Source organism: Haliotis cracherodii, unplaced genomic scaffold (assembly GCF_022045235.1).
Source record: "Haliotis cracherodii isolate W230 unplaced genomic scaffold, xgHalCrac1.p SCAF_3, whole genome shotgun sequence".
Classification (NCBI taxonomy): domain Eukaryota; kingdom Metazoa; phylum Mollusca; class Gastropoda; order Lepetellida; family Haliotidae; genus Haliotis; species Haliotis cracherodii.
Window position 1 is genome coordinate 10,362,534 of NW_027266286.1, and position 20,843 is coordinate 10,383,376.

Sequence of the window (20,843 nt, forward strand, 5' to 3'; positions counted from 1 at the left end):
ATGACATATGTGAAATATACAACACCATGGATGTAGATAGCATGAAGAATAGAAGAAAATGCATCTCACACTGAAAAAGACAACAAAAATGCATGGGTCACCTGACTGAAATATATACGTGTCGACAAGACATGTGTGAAATATACAACAGCAGATAACATGAAGAAAATATGGAAATCACATTCCAAACTGAAAAAGACAACAAAAACACTGGTTCTCTACGTGTCTACTGAAATAAATCAGTGACAAGCGAAAGTGACGACCATATACATCACACAAGAGGACCCCCCATAGTGATATGAACATCATACATCTCAATCTGACCTTCAGAACAAGCAGCTTGTCTTTCACATGTCCACTGTTTTGCCCCTTGAGATAAGTGGCCATTGCTGGATGTTTATGCAAAAGATGGGGATGGAGTAAGGGCCGTACAGGAACGCAGAATCCTGTTTATTTTGATGTTCCAAATACTATCCTCAGCCATTGATAATTGCCACCTGATGGGCAGTGGTATTTGCACTATATGTCAGGCTGATGAGCAATGGACATGCAATGTACGCCTAAGCATCCTTGTCTATTTCATGTTACACAACATCGGTATGAACTGACAGAATAAAGCAGCAATCTGTTGTGGATAATGATTCATGAATCTTTAACCCAAATCTAAATCAGTAGAACACGGATAAGATGAACACGAATATAGCGAATAAACGGATACAACGAACTGTTACAAAATCCCCAATTTATCTCCTATATATTATCATGTAAAATTTACATATATAACAAACTCTCTACAGCGAACGAACGTATATAGCGAACTGATATCTGTTCACTAACAAGCCCATCTACCACTAATTAGTGACATGTATAGCGAACTAAGAAATCTCACTCAGTGTCAAGTGTCACTGACAATTGGCTGTATGCAATCAGCGGCGAATCAACACAATCGTGTCGAATCAATTAACACAATCAGCGGTAACAGATCAACCTTGTTTAACTTAAATGAATGTTATGAAATGTTATCAATTGAATGCTATTAAGTGATAACTGCCTAATACAAGTCAATGCTGCAGTTACGTGTATTGTGTCTAGTTTTATCCAAGATGGCGGATGTTTCTGAGCGAAAACGTACGAGGGGCGTTCAATAAGTTTTGCAACTTCAATATAAGATCAAGTCGCAGAATATCTTTTGCACTTTTATTTTTAATATAATCTTCATTCACCTCAGTACACTTATTCCATTTGACCTTCAAGCTTTTAATGACACTTTTATAGAAATCCGCAGATTGGCCCTCAAACCACGCCTCTGTGGCAGCCTTTATGTCTTCGTCATCCTGGAAGCGTCTTCCACGTAGGGCAGATTTCATTCGCCGGAACAGTAAATAGTCATTGGGGGCTAAGTCTGGGCTGTAGGTTGGTGATTTAACTGTACAGCCCAGACTTAGCCCCTAGTGACTATACTCCACTCACTCACTCACTCACTCACTCACTCACTCACTCACTCACTCACTCACTCACTCACTCACTCACTCACAGAATGATCCCAGACCAGCATCCGCTGCTCCCACAAATTACCCATCCCCTACACATGGACACACACACGTCCACAAACAATTACCTGTATCCCTGCCCCCCAAGGTAGAAATCAGGTAGACATCAACCTGTGGGTTAGACCTGGTGTTGTTATAGTGTGAGGGCTGTGACATTTGATGAGGGTCCCTTGTCAGTTTCCACATGGTCTGATGCCTACCAGTAGCATCCCCCATCTCATCATCAGCAGCACTCTACTGACTGGACCAGGGTGCGGCATGTGGTATGCATGGCTACATTCTTGGTAATTACATCGGTGTTTCTCAATTACGACCATTACAGAATATGTCGGTATATATCAGCTGACTTAAATTTATGGCGAGGGCATTGTAGAGGGTTTAGTAGTTTAAAATCATTTTTTCTCAAATTTAAATGTTAATTCTCTTTTCAGAGATATAGATTTGTACAATGGAATACTAATGGTTCCAAACGTGATCTTTTGTATGTGTAAAGTCACCCTTTGCTACAACACACTGGGAAATCATTCCACAAGTCAACCATTTTTGCATAAACGTATCATTTTTAATATTTGTCTCTTTGAAATATGATGGTCATGGTAAAAAAACTTTTAAAGAAAACATTATTTCAACACATGTATATTCAGTGGCTATACTTTGAGCAGCTGTATGTATATTCAGTGGCTATACTTTGAGCAACTGTATGTATATTCAGTGGCTATACTTTGAGCAACTGTATGTATATTCAGTGGCTATACTTTGAGCAACTGTATGAATATTCATTGGCTATACTTTGAGCAGCTGTATGTATATTCAGTGGCTATACTGTGAGCAGCTGTATGTATATTCAGTGGCTATACTTTGAGCAACTGTATGTATATTCAGTGGCTATACTTTGAGCAACTGTATGTATATTCAGTGGCTATACTTTGAGCAGCTGTATGTATATTCAGTGGCTATACTTTGAGCAGCTGTATGTATATTCAATAGCTATACTTTGAGCAACTGTATGTATATTCAGTGGCTATACTTTGAGCAACTGTATGTATATTCAGTGGCTATACTTTGAGCAACTGTATGTATATTCAGTGGCTATACTTTGAGCAACTGTATGTATATTCAGTGGCTATACTTTGAGCAACTGTATGTATATTCAGTGGCTATACTTTGAGCAACTGTATGTATATTCAGTGGCTATACTTTGAGCAACTGTATGTATATTCGGTGGCTATACTTTGAGCAACTGTATGAAAAAGGGACCCCATATGTTTTCATGCCCTGACAGATTAACTTATGAAAAAATCAGGTATTCCTTAACTTCTTTTGACTAGTATATGTTGTAAAAACATGAAGATACAAGAGCTGGGCAGTAAACAAAGATCATGTCTTAACCCCAATTTCGCAAATTTCCCACAAAGCTCTCTTTGTAATCTTCATCACTGATAGCCATAACAAGCAATCACATCAACCAGAGACTATCAAATTCAAAATGAAATTTACACTCAAAGTGTCAAAATTCAAACTCTCAAAAACACCAGCAAGATATACACTCTTTGTTAGATCGAGTCCCGATTACAACAAAACTCATAAATATTTGTCAAAATGTACCATATTTCCATCCATCATGAATAACCATGTTGGGAGTTTCACACAGCGATATCAACTCTTGAACCCAACTCTTGGATCAGTGAAACCACAGGATAAAGATGAAGAGACTGCCCGCCTTTATCATTTATCATTATGATCTAGGCTACATACACACCTGTGTGTCGCCAATGTAAAGATGAGATCCCGACAAGTCAGATTTATCGTTTTTTGTATGATGATAATCAACGTGCATGTAATGTGTTGCCGATGTTGATTTCAGTTTTGTAATAAACATCTTCAGCTCCTGATAGTGAGGTCTTTTATTTCTCTTCTGCGGTCGCTTGTATCCGACAAAGATTAAAGCCAGTTTCTTAGCTGGTGGGCCCTTATCTCAGTAAAAAAAATATTTTGAAAAATAACAGGTATGTTTCCTTTCTGAGACGTTTTTATATACATTGGTGTCATGTTTCAAAGACATTTTATAGGTTGATGTAGGATTATTTTTGTCTTGTCTTTTTTTAAAAATACAAATCTAAGGATGATTAAATTTGTACATTTGGAATGATTGTTATCTGCCTACATTTTTCACTTGAAGACTTTTTGTGTGACTCTTTAAATGTTTGAGAAACAAAATATCAACTATTAAACAATAATAAAGTATTGATACTCAACGTCAAATTAATTGTTGTGATGATGATGATGATGATGATGACAACGACGAAGACAATAATTGATGATGATGGTGATTATGATGATGACAATAATGCTTGATGATGATGATGATGATGATGATGATGATGATGACGATAACGACAGTCATTGATGTTGATGATGATGATGATGATGATGATGATGACGACGACAATGATTGATAACAATGATGATGATGATGATGATGATGGTGGTGATTATGATGATGACGACAATGCTTGATGATGATGCCTTCTGGTTAAAGTATTCGCTCATCTGGCCAAGACCTGGGTTTTATTCCAAAAGTGGATGGAATATTGTTACACCCAAACTCCTTCAATCAATCACTTTATACTACATCTGTATCTAGAGTTATTTTGAAAGGATTAAGAATTGTTGTGCCTTATCAAATGATATCATTGGTAAATTTATATATAGTTGCAAATATTTGTTCATTTAAGATAAGCATAACATCTGTTATCTCAATAAGCATATCTTGATCTCAATCCATGCTATTTCCAACTATCATTTATCTCAAAATGTTTATTTTGAATTATCATTTACTTCTACAACTGTATGTATTTCAAAGTATTATTAGGTTAACAGTTAACCCTTTCCATCCTAATTATATTTTTCAGATTAACTCTTCATCTGTGTATCTCTTATTACTTTGACTTAGATCACAAGATAGCACAGGACCTGAACATAAATACAAGCAGAGTTATTGTTTATGTAAAGTTTGGAATGAGATAACAAATGAATTTTTATGTACAACAATATTAATTTCAACATGAAGCTGCAAAACTTAAATTTAAATGTTTGAATATTTGAATGATTAATCAGATCCTGGAATATTAATATCATCTTCAACTGAATGAAAAACCCATGATATCTATCAATCTCAAATCTGGCATATTATTTCAAGATTTGCTTAATATATTTGACTTAGAAACTGAATTAAATTTCAATCTCCCTCCTTTGGGGGTTTCATTTGTGTTTTTTCATTTATTTCAAGATCGTTTGATTGATTGGATAACACTCTTTTGGCTTGAATTTGACATTTTAGACACCCTTTAACCTTGGAGAAATATTCTAAGGTTTATTTCATGTATGGCCGGTCAGAACCAATTTCCCCTTGGGTTCTGACTGAAGGCTGCTGTGTTCTGACAATCATTGCAAGTAGGTTTTGAATGATATGAGGACAATGAAAAGGAACTTGACAAATCTCTTCGAATAGGGTCAAGACATTTCATTTTCCTTGACAAACAATTAATATAATGTTGAGAGGATTTTAATTGAGCTTGCTTTGTGGGGTTGATTTCAACTTGGGTATTTCGTCATTGCTGTTAAGTCTGTTCTGCCATTTACATGTAGTGTGGGTTGAAGTTGGTGATTGGAAAGCTGTGATTTTCGTTTCAATATTATTTGATATTTATATTTTTTAAGGGTATATTAGGGAATGTTTTATTGTTTGATTATTGTTTTCAAAACATTTTCCACCAAAACAGATTTCATTGGGTTCAAAAGGTAAAATAGTGGTGAAAATTATATAAATGGATCACTGTGAATTACTGTAAACAGGGAATTTTTTGCGACCGTTTTATTATTGCGAGTTTTGCGAACGAGACTCAATCGCAAAAATTAAAAACGCAAAAATAAGTATAAATAATACATACATACTTTATTCATTGCAACACGTCATCAAATGTTGAAATCATCAACCAGAACTACAAGTTACTCAATAAGTTAAAAACACAAATGAATGCAGAATGGTCACACAATACATCACAAATGACAGTGTAAACAGACCAGTTAGTGTCACTGTTACCTCACAGTAATCCTGCCTTCTTCCAACCTCGCTTGATTGCGTCAGTGTCCTTTGCAATTTTGTCCACTCATGACATGACACTGAGTTGAGTCAATTATCGTATTTGATAATTGGTCGCAATCTCTTCCAGTCAACTTTCCGGCCAACTCAGAAAAACTAGCTTCGGAGAGAAGCTATCTATTGTTTGGTACGCGAGGGGTCATCTCAACACGACAACTCGCAAAAATATCTCGTCGCAGTATTGTCTTTGGCGTGGTATTCGCAATATTTTAACGGCGCAGAAATAAAGCTGTTTACAGTAGTAATGACACCAGTTGTTCATGAACAGGATAAGCATGTCCTTGTCCTTCAGTGGGTAAAGGGGTGGTGGGGTAACCTAGTGGTTAAAGTGTTCGCTTGTCACGCCAAAGACCTGGGTTTGATTCCCAAGATGGGTACAATGTGTGAAGCCCATTTCTGGTGTCCCTGTCGTGATAATGCCGGAATATTGATAAAAGCGTGTGGGACAGGAAATAGTCACTGGGGGCCAAGTCTGGGCTGTAGGGTGGGTGATTTAACTGTACAGCCCAGACTTAGCCCCCAGTGACTATACTCACTCACTCACTCACTCACTCACTCACTCACTCACTCACTCACTCAGGTAGTAAAAGTCATACTTGGATAGTTTTGAATATTATTTACAATATTTGTTCACCATACCGGTTCGAGTGTTTATTTTTTCAGGTTGAAGTGTCTAATTTTTCAACCAATGTAGAAGTCTTTTAGTAAATATGTGCTTAATAATTTCCATTTCCTGTGCAAAAGTAGTAACAACATACACATATGAGAATTAATGGTTTCACAATCTTTGAGGCTAAGTGTACAGGAAAGTGATCACACAGGGATGTGATGGGAATAAATCACAGATGCTACCCATGCTGGACTATGAGACTTTTATATGAAAGGTAATGACGATGTGATCTTTGAAGATGTGTTTTCAGGGCCATTGAGTATTGGAATGATTAATTCAGGGCACACTTCAAACAAACATTATCCAACAAACGCTACAGATTTCCCCTCAAGTGAGTGACATTTGGGAAGATATGACCGACAGATCTTGAGATCATTGATGGGCTGAGACGCTGTTCTCTCTTCTCGCACAAGATGTTCTCGGAACACCTTTCATGTGTTTCAAGCTTGAACAACAAGTTAAAGGTCATAGGTCGTTGACATGTTCGCTAAAGACAAAAGAATCGAAAAGAGTGAAGATTTAGTTGTACATTTCACACATGTGGGCAGACAGATAGTTGGCGTCAATGGTAAACTTACCTTGACTTGGAGGGGCTGTCTCAAAAATATTTTTTGAATTTTTTTTCTGTATTATACTGATCAGAAAAAATAAAGGAACACATAGGAGTATTTCAGATGAGTGTTGATACTGGTGTGTTCTGTATGAATACTTTATGTCGGCAAGTGTTACAGTCTGAATGTCCTGTTGATTATTGTTAATGATGTCCAAGATGTTTGTGTGTCCCTTCAAGTCATGATTTCGCTGTGCTGTTGGGCAAACCTGACCTTGACCTGTGATCAGTGACCTTGAACTTTGACCTGTGAAAAATTATGACATCAACTTTCGACTGACAATAAACTGATTGTTACTCTGTAGAGATAGGGTAGTTATCTCACAACAGATTTGGCAATTTCTCTGCCAAACATTTAATAAATTTATAATTTAACTCCAAGTTAATGGAATTATAGTTAATATAATTTCACTCTTTATGATCACATTTGTATCAAAATGTTACAAAAATTCTGTTTTATTACACAGATTTAAATCCATGTAATCCACATATGTATAATAAGAATAAGGTATTTTGTCTTTTTCTTTTTTTATTTGACTCGAAATGTCAACTAATGACAAATCTGACGTGACAGACAGCCCTTCCATAGCTGACCATTCTCCCCCATCGACCAGGCTGCTTGTTGCAGTACCGGTTTGAATAGCGATTGATTTGTAGAATGTATTCCATGCTAAACACATCTTAATAACCCATCTCCGTCAAGTCTTCTTTTGGATGTTATATTTTAGTATCTAACCATCACAGGAGCTGAGGTCATGTATTTGGATATTTAGCAGAAAAGATCAAATATTCTTGTGATGGTATCTCGATGTTTGCCCAGTATGCATTGACTGCTACAAAATTATGAATATGGCTTCGGTATAACCAGACAGTGTAATATGTTTTATTACGTTGTGATGCCTTTTACTACATTGGGATGTGTTTTATTACATTGATGTTGGGCTGAATGTTGTTGACTGCTTTGTTGTCATGGTGATTCTGCATATAAATGATGGTTGCTAGGGAAACAAAGAAAAAATATAAAAATTATTCAAGACATGAGTTGATTTTCTGTCAAAACGGACTTTTTCGTGTGAATTTAACTCAAGAATTCATGTTTGCGATGATAATAAAATCTGTGCCTTACTTTTCCCAGAATTTAGTAAGTTATGTTTTATTTCCTGTGAAATATTTGTAACTTTCAAAAAAAAGAATGATACAGTTTATTAATGTCCATTATTTTAAGATTTGCATACATGGACTCTCTTCAATCGTTCAGATTGATTAAAATTTGAAATAAGCTGATAAGCTCAATATCAGAAATAGGCGATCCTGTTCTTTTTTGAAAGCATTATGGAAATAAAATCAATATTTGTACTGAAATACTGTGATAAACTCAATTTTGTTATTGAGAATTTGCATAAACTTAATCTAAATCAGCATAGAAATTGGCTCGTTAAAGAAAAAGTGAAGTATTCAGATAAAGAAACACAATACCCCCACTTGGAAATGAAACGAAGTGAAGCGCGATTAAAGCTTGATGGAAGGCTGGAGATCGCAGAGAAGTTGGAGTTTGCTTAAATGTACATAAAAGTGTATTATGCTTTCAGTTTTATTAAATTTGAAGTTTATTTATGAACTTTAGGCTTGAACTGCATCTTCCAACCAAATAAAGTGGAGGATTAAAAAATATTTTCTGCGTGCCATTTTCATCTGATTTGTGTGGGGTTTATTTGCTGAAAGAAAGGATATTTTCATGACACACAACCTTGCGACATAGCTGTGAATTTTAATGGGAAATTATGTATGCTTTCATTGTTAACATCCTTTGTATAATTTATAATAACAGTGTATATAGAATAAGGCCATGCTATTTTCCAGCCAGTTATACTTATTTGTTCGTAACTGTTGTTATGGGTGTAATCAACTGACCTGAAATAAAACAGTTAAAAGAAAAGAAAAAGAAAGGTCTGCTGAAAGGAAATTTAATAAAATATAACCTGTACATAAATCTTATGCTTGCATTCTAAGCTGCTGTAACTTCTTGTGCAGGACCCGTGAGGATCCAGGTTAGAATAAGTCTTCAGCAACCCATGCTTGCCATAACAGGCAACTATGCTTGTCGTAAGAGGTGACTATGCTTGTCGTAAGAGGTGACTATGTTTGTCTTAAGAGGTGACTATATGCTTGTCATAAGAGGTGACTAACGGGATCAGGTGGTCAGGCTCGCTGGCTTGGTTTATGCATATCATCGATCCCTACTGCGTAGATTGATGCTCATGATATCAATCACTGGATTGTCTGGTCCAGCCTCAATTACAAACCACCATCATATATCTGGAATATTGCTGTGTGCGGCGTTAAACAACAAAACAAACAAATCTTGTGCAGAGTTGCCTCCCTTAGCTGCCAGAATCACTTTTGTTCACAGGTTTAGATCCAATATTTACCCAACAATGATTTGGTTTAACAGTACCCTGGCATTGTTAAGCAATGTATTAACATCTATGATATACTCACTCACTCACTCACTCAGATAAAAAAAATTGAAATTGGTGTGCCTTTCATTTTATCAAACTTTTACACTGCTTAAAGGTTAATAAGCTTTCAGAAGAATAGCTGGTCTTTAAGTTAAAACAGAACTGTTATAGAAAATTAAAAAAACAAAACAATTTAAAATATTTTCTGTCATATTAACTGGCCCATTTGGGGGTGGAGTGGGGTGAGGTGGGGATTCTACGGAGGTAGAAAAAAAAAGTTCGAAAGTTTTGACGAAGATGGTGTAGCATGAGATTGATAAGGAGAAGATGTCGGCTCTGTAGAAATAATATCAAAATCAGCACCTGCATTATAAAATTACGTAAAGCTGTCTACATTTTCCATGTTTAGTTGCTCAAACCATAAAGAGGAATTTGAGAAATCTTATCATGTTTAGACTCGGCAATGAAAATTCCAGACCAAAATGTAGACTGTTGCAAAGAGCAGGCCATGTTTAGATGCTAACTTAAAGAAATACAAGGTAACTTGTATTCTTGGAAAATTTCATCAAATTTAAAAATATTAAACAAATAAACAGGTTCTAAAATTAGGCTAGCATAAACAGTTGTGTGTAGACCTAGCTCTCCCGCTGATACTGTGTGGATGGTGATCTGTGATAAAAGGTTCTTCCTATTGACATCCAGTGTAAAAAAGATCTCGTAAAACATCACTCTTATGTTGATGTAAATTTGAATTTATGATTGATCTTAAGAGCACAAATAAAGTTAACACTTTTAATTGTTCTAAAGCAATGGACAGATACTTCTTTTTTAGTAATTGCCATCACTTGCAGTGGAAATGATTTTACTTTTGTAATCTGTTATTTCTATAAGTGGATATGATTATTATTATGATTATTTAGATTATGATAATGAACATAATTAAATTCAAGCTAGGAAACTATCTTTTAAACAATGTGTCAGTCAATATGTATGTTTCTAATTTATATAAACTTTTCTTGAGTATAAAGATCTGATTTATTTCATAAATGCATTTAAAATCCAATAAAAACTTTATGATAATGAAAAAATTCCATTTATTTTGACAAACATAAGGAAACAATATTTCAATAACGCATGTTCCAACTAACATGCTCATGAATATGTTTCTAATTTATTTAAACTTTTCTTATCCTTAAATGTCTGTTTAATTTCTTAAATGCACTTAAAATCCAATGAAAATCTTATCCTTTAAATGATCTAAACACACTTCTAAAACAGTAAACCGCTTGTTAAAATTTGAAAAACTGCCTCTCTCTACCCCCTCGAAGGAAACACAAATAGCATACTGTCCGACAATAGCTGTATCCATGATATTCCCCAGACAACTTTCTTTATTCATCAGTGAACTAAGGAAACACTGACCAGCATATTCTTTAGATCATCAGAACATTGTAGCTTCAAGTTTTACATATTCCAGATTCGGACAGGCTGCATGGTCTCGGAGGGCTCGGAACAATATGGTACGAGCGATCCAATTAATTAACCCCTTGCTGGCTGAAGCCTCTTTCTGGCTGGAGGCCAATCCTGGCTTGATGCCAGTCGGTACAGCTGTGTTTTGGCTCTATTTCTTCTCCGTCTGAATCGGCTAGAAGCCATGTGTGTAGGGGGACTCGTGCTAAGAGTTCCGAAGACTCAATTACTCAGAGATCGGTGAATCACGCTGTTTCACAATATAGTTCGTCTTCAACAGTTGTCAGTCAAACTTTCTGATCTACACACAAACTTTGTACACATAGAGTGTGTAATTGATGACTTTCTCTTGTGAAATTGACTTGTTGTCAATTTCAGGATTTTGTGGAATTTACAAGTTTTCAAGATTGTGGATTTACCATGGATGTATATATTTATCATGTGGTTTGGGATGAGACTGTTTGAGATTCGACTTTAGAGTTTGAATTCAACTTTGGCACATTAACTGTAACAGTTAATGGATTCAGTGATCTCTTGGTCGGAGAATGTTACACTTGTAGGTTTCATGTGTATATTTTGATGTTGTGAAACAACAGTGATTGCTGTGAATATTTGTAAATTTAAATTATTTAACTTATTATATCGTCACCATGGTCTTGGAATACATTGTCACAGTCTGGGATAGCGAGGAGCCCAAAACGTATACATCTGAGGTAGGTACATTATATTTTTTAATTGAAAAAAATTAAAATTGATATTTTAAAATCAAAATCCCAAATTTGTTGAAAATTATGTCATGGGATGTTATTTGTGAAGATATTTATTGAAAAAAGTACAGTTCATAGTGTAACTCAACAAAAAAAATGTATGTAGTTTAAAAAACCTCATTTTAGAATAATGATGAGTCAGCTGACCTTTGAAGATTCCATATTAGAATCCATTCACAGTCAAAGATTATCAGGTTACTGTCAGCGAAATGTAGTGATAGTGGTATCGTAAAATGTACATGTTTATCAAAACAAGGCTCAAATTCCACTTAAAAAACTACCAGTAGCTCAATCCAGAGAAAATGCAAGGCTGTTCTGCTGAAACAGATAAAACTGTATTGATTACAACAGTTGTCAAGACAATAGTACCACTGAGTGTTAGAACTGAGTTCGACATTGTGTATATTTCCATATAAATAGGATGGAGCATGGGTGATATTGAATGACCCAACAGCTCGTCTATAACAAGGCACACCTTGTTTGGGTGCCTATCAGTAACAACGGAGGGTCGTCTATAGCATGTACATTTCCTAATGTCAATTACATTGTGAAATCAATGACTAAATGGTTGATGGACTTCAAAGGCTTGGATAATGAAGCAATGAATGGTGATGATGCTGTTTGCCAGAGTATCAGCTGTGTCATTGAGGCCTGTTTTGTATTGAATAACAATGTGCTACTACTCCCAAAGCTCCTTTTTTAATTGAAATGTTTTTTCAAGACATAAGAGGTGATGAATTTCAAGAATTTATTGATAAAAGTGCTATAAATAAAGTTATACCACTTTTATGTACTACCTCGAAAGCTATTTTGTAAAACTGAAAGTTACGTGAGATATCTTTTTAATTAAAATGTTTTTTTCTCAAGCTATAACAGATGAAATGTTTTTAAGAATTGAAAATGAAGTTATGCACCTTAGGACAATAACTTAAACTATTTTATGTCTTTGGGTTTGAATATTGATTGTATGATTTTGATACCTGTGGGTGAGAAATGTTGAATGTATTCTTTTAGTATCAGGGGTAGTGTAGGTACCAAGTTCCCAACGATAAAGTCACAATCTGATTGTTGCTCATGCTATCAACCACATGTTTTGCTTGTCAAGATCACTCACAATCTGCTGTAGTGTAGTTGCGGTGTTATTGATTGTATCCTACATGATTAACATAGCTACATAATTTTAGATATTTATTCAGGCAACAGATACTGGATTAACTTTGGTACAACAACTCCTATAGCAGAGGATATTAGTGGGAATAATCATAAAAATTGCCTCCATTTTTATGTTAAAAATAAAAGTGGATTCAATTATACTGTTTGTCCACCATTACTAATATTTCATTTTGAAATGTCAATGACTTATCCGCTGGTCAGGTGGTGTGTTAATTGTGACATAGATCCTGACAGGATATGATGAAGTGTGGATAATGACATTAACACCATCGTGACTTGAATCTCAAATAGATGCTTATCATGTGCTAAAAGCTTAAGCATGTCAGTGATATGTACGACTTAAAGTCAGTGATAAGTATGACTTTATTTTTCAGTGACAAGTACCACTTTTTATTTCAGTGACATGTACGACTTTATATTTCAGTGACATGTACGACTTTATATTTCTGTGACATGTACGACTTTACGTCAGTGACATGTACGACTTTACATCAGTGACATGTACGACTTTACGTCAGTTACATGTACGGCTTTACGTCAGTGACATGAACACTTTATATTTCTGTGACATGTACGACTTTACGTCAGTGACATGTACAACTTTACGTCAGTGACATGTACGACTTTACGTCAGTGACATGTACGACTTTACGTCAGTGACATGTACGACTTTACGTCAGTGACTTGTACGACTTTACATCAGTGACATGTACGACTTTACATCAGTGACATGTACAACTTTACATCAGTGACATGTACAACTTTACGTCAGTGACATGTACGACTTTACGTCAGTGACATGTGCAACTTTACGTCAGTGACATGTACGACTTTACGTCAGTGACATGTACGACTTTACATCAGTGACTTGTACGACTATTAGTCAGCAGTTAAATGACTAATAGCTTAGATTCCTCATCTTATAATATGGAAGCTGTTTTACTTCAAATGTTGGATGTATCAAGCTATTTTTGTCATGTAATATTAACAAAATTTAAACTTACAATTTTTTAGCATTTACAAATGTAGGTTTTTAGAGTTTCTTCAATTTCTGATTGTAAATATTCCATAAAGAAGCCCCATATCATGACCCTCCCCAAACACCAGACAACTGTATCTGCACGTTCACAGATCTGTGATCTTTGAAAGACAAGCCAGATTGACATGGGAGTGCATTACCAAGACCCTACCCCAACACATGTGGTGCATACCCTTCAGCAGACATTTCCGACTATCAGAACAGCCTGACACAGTTGACATTACAAAACACTAGCCTCGTAAAAAGACGCCATTGTTTTGTGTGATTACACCTGTTTGTACAGATGGCCATTAATGTGTCGATCAGGGCCAGAAATATCAAGGTACCACCCTATCTCCCACACCTGGCAATAAAAGGGGATATTGACATCACCCCTTGTCCATTTCAATCAATCAACACTCACCTTGACATTTATTTCACAGTCAGAGAATAAAACAACAGCTTGCATCCTTACCAATATGGACCTGACATGCTTTTAACACCGAACATCAGGATACTTCTGATGATGCATTTCACAACATGTTTCACCGGACCCAAACTTGATTGGGAATTTCAGGCAGCCATGAAGTATTTAAAAATTATGTCAATGACAGCATATGATTTTTTTGGTCATTGATATCAACATATGGATGCATGTTCTGCAGCACATTGGCCCTTGCCATTTGCTTTCCCTCTAAGCTTGTTCCAGGAACTGGGTACATGTGTTGACTACCAAAGTGTATGTCAGTGTGACTGAGCAGATCCCATGTCTCTCGCAGGCACCTCCAAGTTCTGGGGGCATAAAACTTCTGTAAATGTAAATTTTTGAAGATGTGCACAGCAGATACCCACCACTATCAGGACTTTTGATCAATTGTTGTTTGATCTGAATTTCGTTTGTTTGTTTGTTTGTTTTATTTAGTAAAGCTTTGAAATTATTTATGGTGGACAGAATAGAAAATAATTCATTGTAGAAGACTAACATTTAGTCTCTGAAATCTTATATTACACAATATCCTTCTTGACTCTAAAAATAATAAAAAATTCCCAATGCTAATTTGTGGAATAGAGCTAGCTTGAGCTGGCTAGACTTGCTTTTGTATGCATTTCTAGATTATGTTTTTTCATAAAATAAATATATTCCATGGTCATGGTGTAGGACTAACACAGCAGTATCGTTATACAGTGTTATATACAGCCCATGCTGGTTTTGGTTCTGTATCTCATGTTGGTGCTGGTTCTGGATCTCATGTTGGTGCTGGTTCTGACACTGGTGCTGGTTCTGACACTGGTGCTGGTTCTGACACTGGGCTGGTGCTGGTACTGGTGCTAATGCTGTTTCTGGTTTTGGTTTTGGTTCTCATGTACTGGTGTGTCTGATGTAAGAATTAGGAAGGAGGTATGACACCTAGTCTGTCATACAACCCTGAAACAAATATATCCATGCAAGTCTATAATATTTGGCAAGTCTAGATTACTGCAGTATCTGAAAATGTAGAAAGTCTCTTGACTCTTTTTTATTATGTTTTATAAATATAATGTAACAACTGTTATTTTCTGTGATATATGTTCATTTCAGAGACTAGATGTTAGTCTAGTTGACAGCATAATGGACATGATGATCATGTCATGATGATGATGATGATGTTGATGATGAAAAAGAAGGATATAGGGATGCTCAGGCTCATGATGGTGATAATAATAATGATAATGATGATAAGAACAATTATACTGATGATAATATTCATTATGTTGTTGTTTAAAGTAAGAGTTCTATGGATGAACAACTTCTTTATTACAATTAGTGCTTAGAAGTTGGAGTGATGAAGTAAGACGAGTTCTATGGATGAACAACTTCTTTATTACATTTATTATTGTTCATCCATAGAACTCGTCTTACTTCATCACTCCAACTTCTAAATGCCACTGAAAGAAGTTATGTTGTTGTTTGCTTTCAAAGATTATGATTTGGTCATCATACCTCAGTATTTTCTTACATTTATGTTTTGTCTAAGGTATTTTCACTGGAGATCAGTTTTGGGCATTCATGGCTATCCATGTGTCTGAATGCCACAATGCAGTGCTGTGACCATTATTGTGTCAAACTCTGCTAGACATTTGTTCTATTCTCAGACTAGTTCCTGTTATGATCCTTGGTTTTTCTGCACCAAACTTGTCCTGTGAGTTTCATGGTGAATGTCTGAGATAAGCGTGACAGGTCCTCCCACACTGAGCTGGTTCACAATATTACATTATGGCTGAAATTTTATATTAAAGCCCTTTTACATCTCACACACCGTAAAGACCGCTATAGTTACCCTTGCATGACTGCCATCTCCTTAGTGCTGTGTTTCAGGTTGTATATACCAAAAAGTGAAAAAGTGACAAGACCGTTTCCATAATCATAACAAATGTCTTGTAGAATTATATAATTCTGACCATATCATAAGCACCATCTAATCACAGCAAACCTGAAATACATACCAGTGTCAATTTCACCTGGTCTCAGATATCATTCCCTGGTTTGCATATTGCATGTTGTTTATTGCACAGGGGAAATGTATTTCGGTGTATATTTCACTGTATCAGCTGGCTGCCCTGGGATATTTCACTCTCTACCAGCAGGACCCAAATGGTAACCAAAGATTAGCACCATAATTGATGTCAGGACTTTTTAAACAGTTAGCTCTATATCTGTCATTGCATGAACTAACTTAACAACAGGTGGAGCTGAAAACATGCTAAAATGTCAAATTGTGCCCTGTATCTTGAAGATATTGATAACTCTGCATCTTACAGCTGACCATGTTAATTTCACTACCATACCCCACATTGCCATGTTTATTGCACAGAGTGAAATATATTCCCATGTACATTTCACTTCTTATTCTTCCACCACTTTATACTTGATGCTGGCTCCATCTGTAACTGCAGCTTGTTCCTAGCCTTGCTCCAAAGCTGGACTGAAAGATAAGTCCATGGAAGCTAGTAATTCTATCCTCCTAATTGACAAGTCTAGATATGAGACAGTCTAAGGACTCTAGTCTCTTTTAGGGACAACTTGTTCTTATTATTTACATAATCTATTACTTATGATTTAAATGAATAATTATTGCCTTAGAGACTTGTGCAAGTCTACTTGTTGCCCACCATGTATATTGCAATAGTGCAATACCTTCCTGTCGTTGATAGCTTGTTGATATCAGTGTTACAGCCTGGGAGTGTCTCTTATCAGTGCCATGCTGCTCGTCTATTATCCCATGCCTGGTGTATATGAACATGTGATATTGTGATGTATTTCAGAGATAGGCTGGTGTTTTTCATCACATCAGGTGTTATCTCTGACATGGTGTATATACCTGCCTCTATATTTCACCTAGTCAATTTCATTTTGAAAAAAATCAGAGTTAAAATAACTACATTTTGTAATGGCTTTTGAACACTATGAATATACCCAGTGTGCCAAGGTATTGTTTTTTGTGTTTTATAATTGGTGCGTTTATTTCGGTTTAATAACTTAAACAGTGTTTTATGACAGTATGGCTGTTCAGTTGGTCCAGAATAAAAAGACTGCCTACATGGTCCAGTGGATAGAGTGTCTACTTGGAGAGGGGAATGTTGGTGGTTTGATCCCCCTGCCGTGTCATACCAAAAAACTGTTAAAAAATGGTACCCAAGGACTGACTTACATGGAGTGCGTATACTGTGTCTGAGTGGGGTATCCATGTTAAAACCATGGCATTGTGTCTCCTGGGCTTGTACTATAAGATTGACTGTTGCATAAGTCCAGACTTCAACAAACAGCTTGTTGCTGAATAAGTGCAATGATGTGGACCACATCATCAAACCTCATTTTCTCTCAGGAGTGATCGGGTAGCCTAGTGGTTAAAGTGTTCGCTTGTCACGCCGAAGACCCAGGTTCATTTCCTGACATGGGTACAATGTGTGAAGCCCATTTCTGGTGTCCCCCTAGTCTGTCTTACAGACCCTGATACAAATATATTTTCAAAAACAGCCCATGCAAGTCTATAATGTTTGGCAAGTCTGAAGAGAGTCACTGGGCTCCTTTTTATTATATTTTTATTAAGAAAACTGAACAACTGTTTTTTTATGTACTATATGTTCATTTCAGAGACTAGATGTTAGTCTAGTGTCCCCCAGACTAGACTAACCTAGATTCCCAGACTCTTGCAAGATTTACCAAGGAAAACATCTATCAAAGGGACATTACAACATGTTTATTGTCAGAAAAGTTGCTAATCTGGACAATTTCTCCAAGATTGTCAATGTCCCGATTAACTTGATTTTACTCAAAATGTCCAAAGAGCCATTTACGAATGATAGCAGATTGATGGGTAGAAACTGTTACATATATGTTAGCATGCTCCTTAAAGGCAATATGGACTTTCAACTCTTGAAGCGTCAGCCGAGAGCATTGAAGTCAACATCGCAGGAAAAGGAGACACTAATATGGACTCTCAACTCTTGAAGCGTCAGCCGAGAGCATTGAAGTCAATATCGCAGAAAAAGGAGATGCTAATATGGACTTTCAACTCTTGAAGCGTCAGCCAAGAACATTGAAGTCAATATCGCAGGAAAAGGAGATGCTAATATGGACTTTCAACTCTTGAAGCGTCAGCCGAGAGCATTGAAGTCAAAATCGCAGGAAAAGGGGGTGCTAACTGACCTACCCAATGTGGCAACGAACGCACTGCGCTTTACGTGATGATGCAAAATCATGCCTCTCCCCTTTCGTACGAATTGAATCGTTGCACGTGCTCGGTTTATTACAAATAAATGAAGCGACAACAGAATGGAAAAGAAATCCAATAGAAATCTCTGCATAAAGCAGAGTTGAGTGGACAATTCCGACTATATCATGAGGTTGTGTTTGTGAATCACTATCAAATAGTGATGTTACCAGGTGTTCGTGAAAAGATGAGAATATCCTGCCTCACCGGTGGCATCCATCACAAACACATGCAAAGGCAAGTCAATTGATGAAATGTCAAATAATGGACATAATGCACCTTAGTGAAGTAAATATCATAAAACCCCTAAAGACAGTATAGTATTCATCTCTTCTAATTTATATGTGTTACTCATTTTTATAATAAAGAAATGCACTTGATATTATAAATCCCTTAGCTAGATATCTGTTTTTATCATACATATTCTCTAATACTCTCTACACTCGACACTCCCAAACAGCTGCCTCAGAAAGAGCCTGAAAGTTAAGATCAACCAGCTGCTGACAATCAAACCTCAAGATGTTTTATTTGGTTTTTTAAATTTTGGCTAAGGTGTGTATAATCTTTCATGATGGCCAACTTGCACTTAGAGGTAGATCGGTCTTACTAAAGGAACTCTGATTGTTCCACTGTGAAACTAATGTAAGGAGATCTCCCTCTTGATATCATAATCAATTTCCTTTTCAGTCTAGACTGCAATGATTGCTCACATTTATCTTTGATTGGCAGGTTTAGGTCGTCTTTGATTAACAAGCTATTGACGAGAGATGGAATGAAATGTGTGTCAGTGATGCCGACCATTTGTGCAGAAAGTGACTGATTACCAATATCATACATGAAGAGCCCTTTTGGCTCAGACAGACATTAAGAGGGGGGCAACTTAGGGCTATAATGCCATGATTTATCAAATTTAGCTTCTGTGAGATATATAGAGGGTCGCTGGGGTAGCATGGTGGTAGTATTGGCTCTTCATGCTCAAGTTCCTGGATTTGATTTACCAAATTCGTACAATGTGTGAATAAAAAGCAACAAAACCCTTCTATATTCATATGAAATCTCTGCTAAAAGCCGAGTTAAATTTATTATTCAATATTTAACTGTATTTATCAAATAGTGATGATGCCTGGTGTTTTCGAAAAGGTGAGTTTATCATATTCATCGTTGGCACTCATCACAAACACATGCAAAGGCAAGTCAATTCTTTATCTGAAAAACACAGGAACATAAGGTACAAAATGGGGAATTTGATCAGGCATAATTTTTGTCACTAATTTATTTAATTTGGAAATATAGCTAGATAGATTTGCCTATTTTGTTATCTTGACATATTTTCATGGTTGATGTCTACGTTGTATTGGTAAAACTTGATGATATTTTGGTGATAGCATAATTTATGTTCATGTAATAGTTATCAGTAGTTGAGTAATCAGGACAAATTTCTTCATGTTTCTTGGTTGCAAGGATTGATTTTTTATGCTAGGATACACATCAAATAAATTAATAACAATCAACCAGGGTCCATATTTTTATCAGATGGTATTTGCATTACCCTGTGAAGTGCTGCAGCTGTTTCACACTGATCCGATAAACTAGGTCCAGTCTCAGGACCTTTTAGCGAAATTCATGCATATTCATGGACCAAACCACCCTTCAAAGTCTCAGAGGGTGGTTTGATCCTTGAATATGTATGAAGTTTGCTTAAATGTCCCGTGGTCCAGAAGACATTTTGAAAGAAATTTCAGACATCATACAAATAATTACTCTTGCAAAGTCTTTATGTATAAACAAGCACCCGAGAACCTGCCCTATGAGGTGGTCTGACCAAACAGAGGCTGGAGGCTGAGGTCCCGCCCTTTGAGGTGGTCTGACCAGACAAGCTGGAGGCCGAGGTCCCGCCCCTTGGGGTGGTCTGACCAGACAGAGGCTGGAGGCCGAGGTCCCGCCCCTTGAGGTGGTCTGACCATACAGAGGCTGGAGGCCGAGGTCCCGCCCCTTGAGATGGTCTGACCAGACAGAGGCTGCAGACAGAGGTCCAATACACGAAGGGGTCAGGTCTGAGGGTCCAACTGTTGGTTAAAATTACTCAAGTTTACTCATAATGTTTCAGTCCATACATCAGAATGATTGGTTGATATTTATGCATTATCCATGTTGCGACCATAAGATTGACGTCTCCAGGGGTGGGATTCGAACCACAGACCTTCTAATCCGGG

The 20,843-nt window shown here is 36.5% G+C and overlaps 1 protein-coding gene across 12 annotated transcripts in view; it reads left to right on the forward strand.

Moving 5' to 3' along the window:
• The window catches only part of LOC139473941 (neuron navigator 2-like), a 733,750-nt gene that overhangs the window by 319,971 nt on the left and 392,936 nt on the right, over positions 1-20,843 (forward strand). Inside the window, exon 1 of one of the 12 annotated variants that reach the window (XM_071256771.1) lies at positions 11,109-11,634. The exons of the other annotated variants lie outside the window; for them this stretch is intronic. Coding sequence (XP_071112872.1) covers positions 11,572-11,634 — 63 coding nt within the window. The 5' untranslated portion in view covers positions 11,109-11,571. Of the gene's footprint in view, positions 1-11,108; positions 11,635-20,843 lie in introns of those variants that run through there. 12 annotated transcript variants of the gene reach the window in all.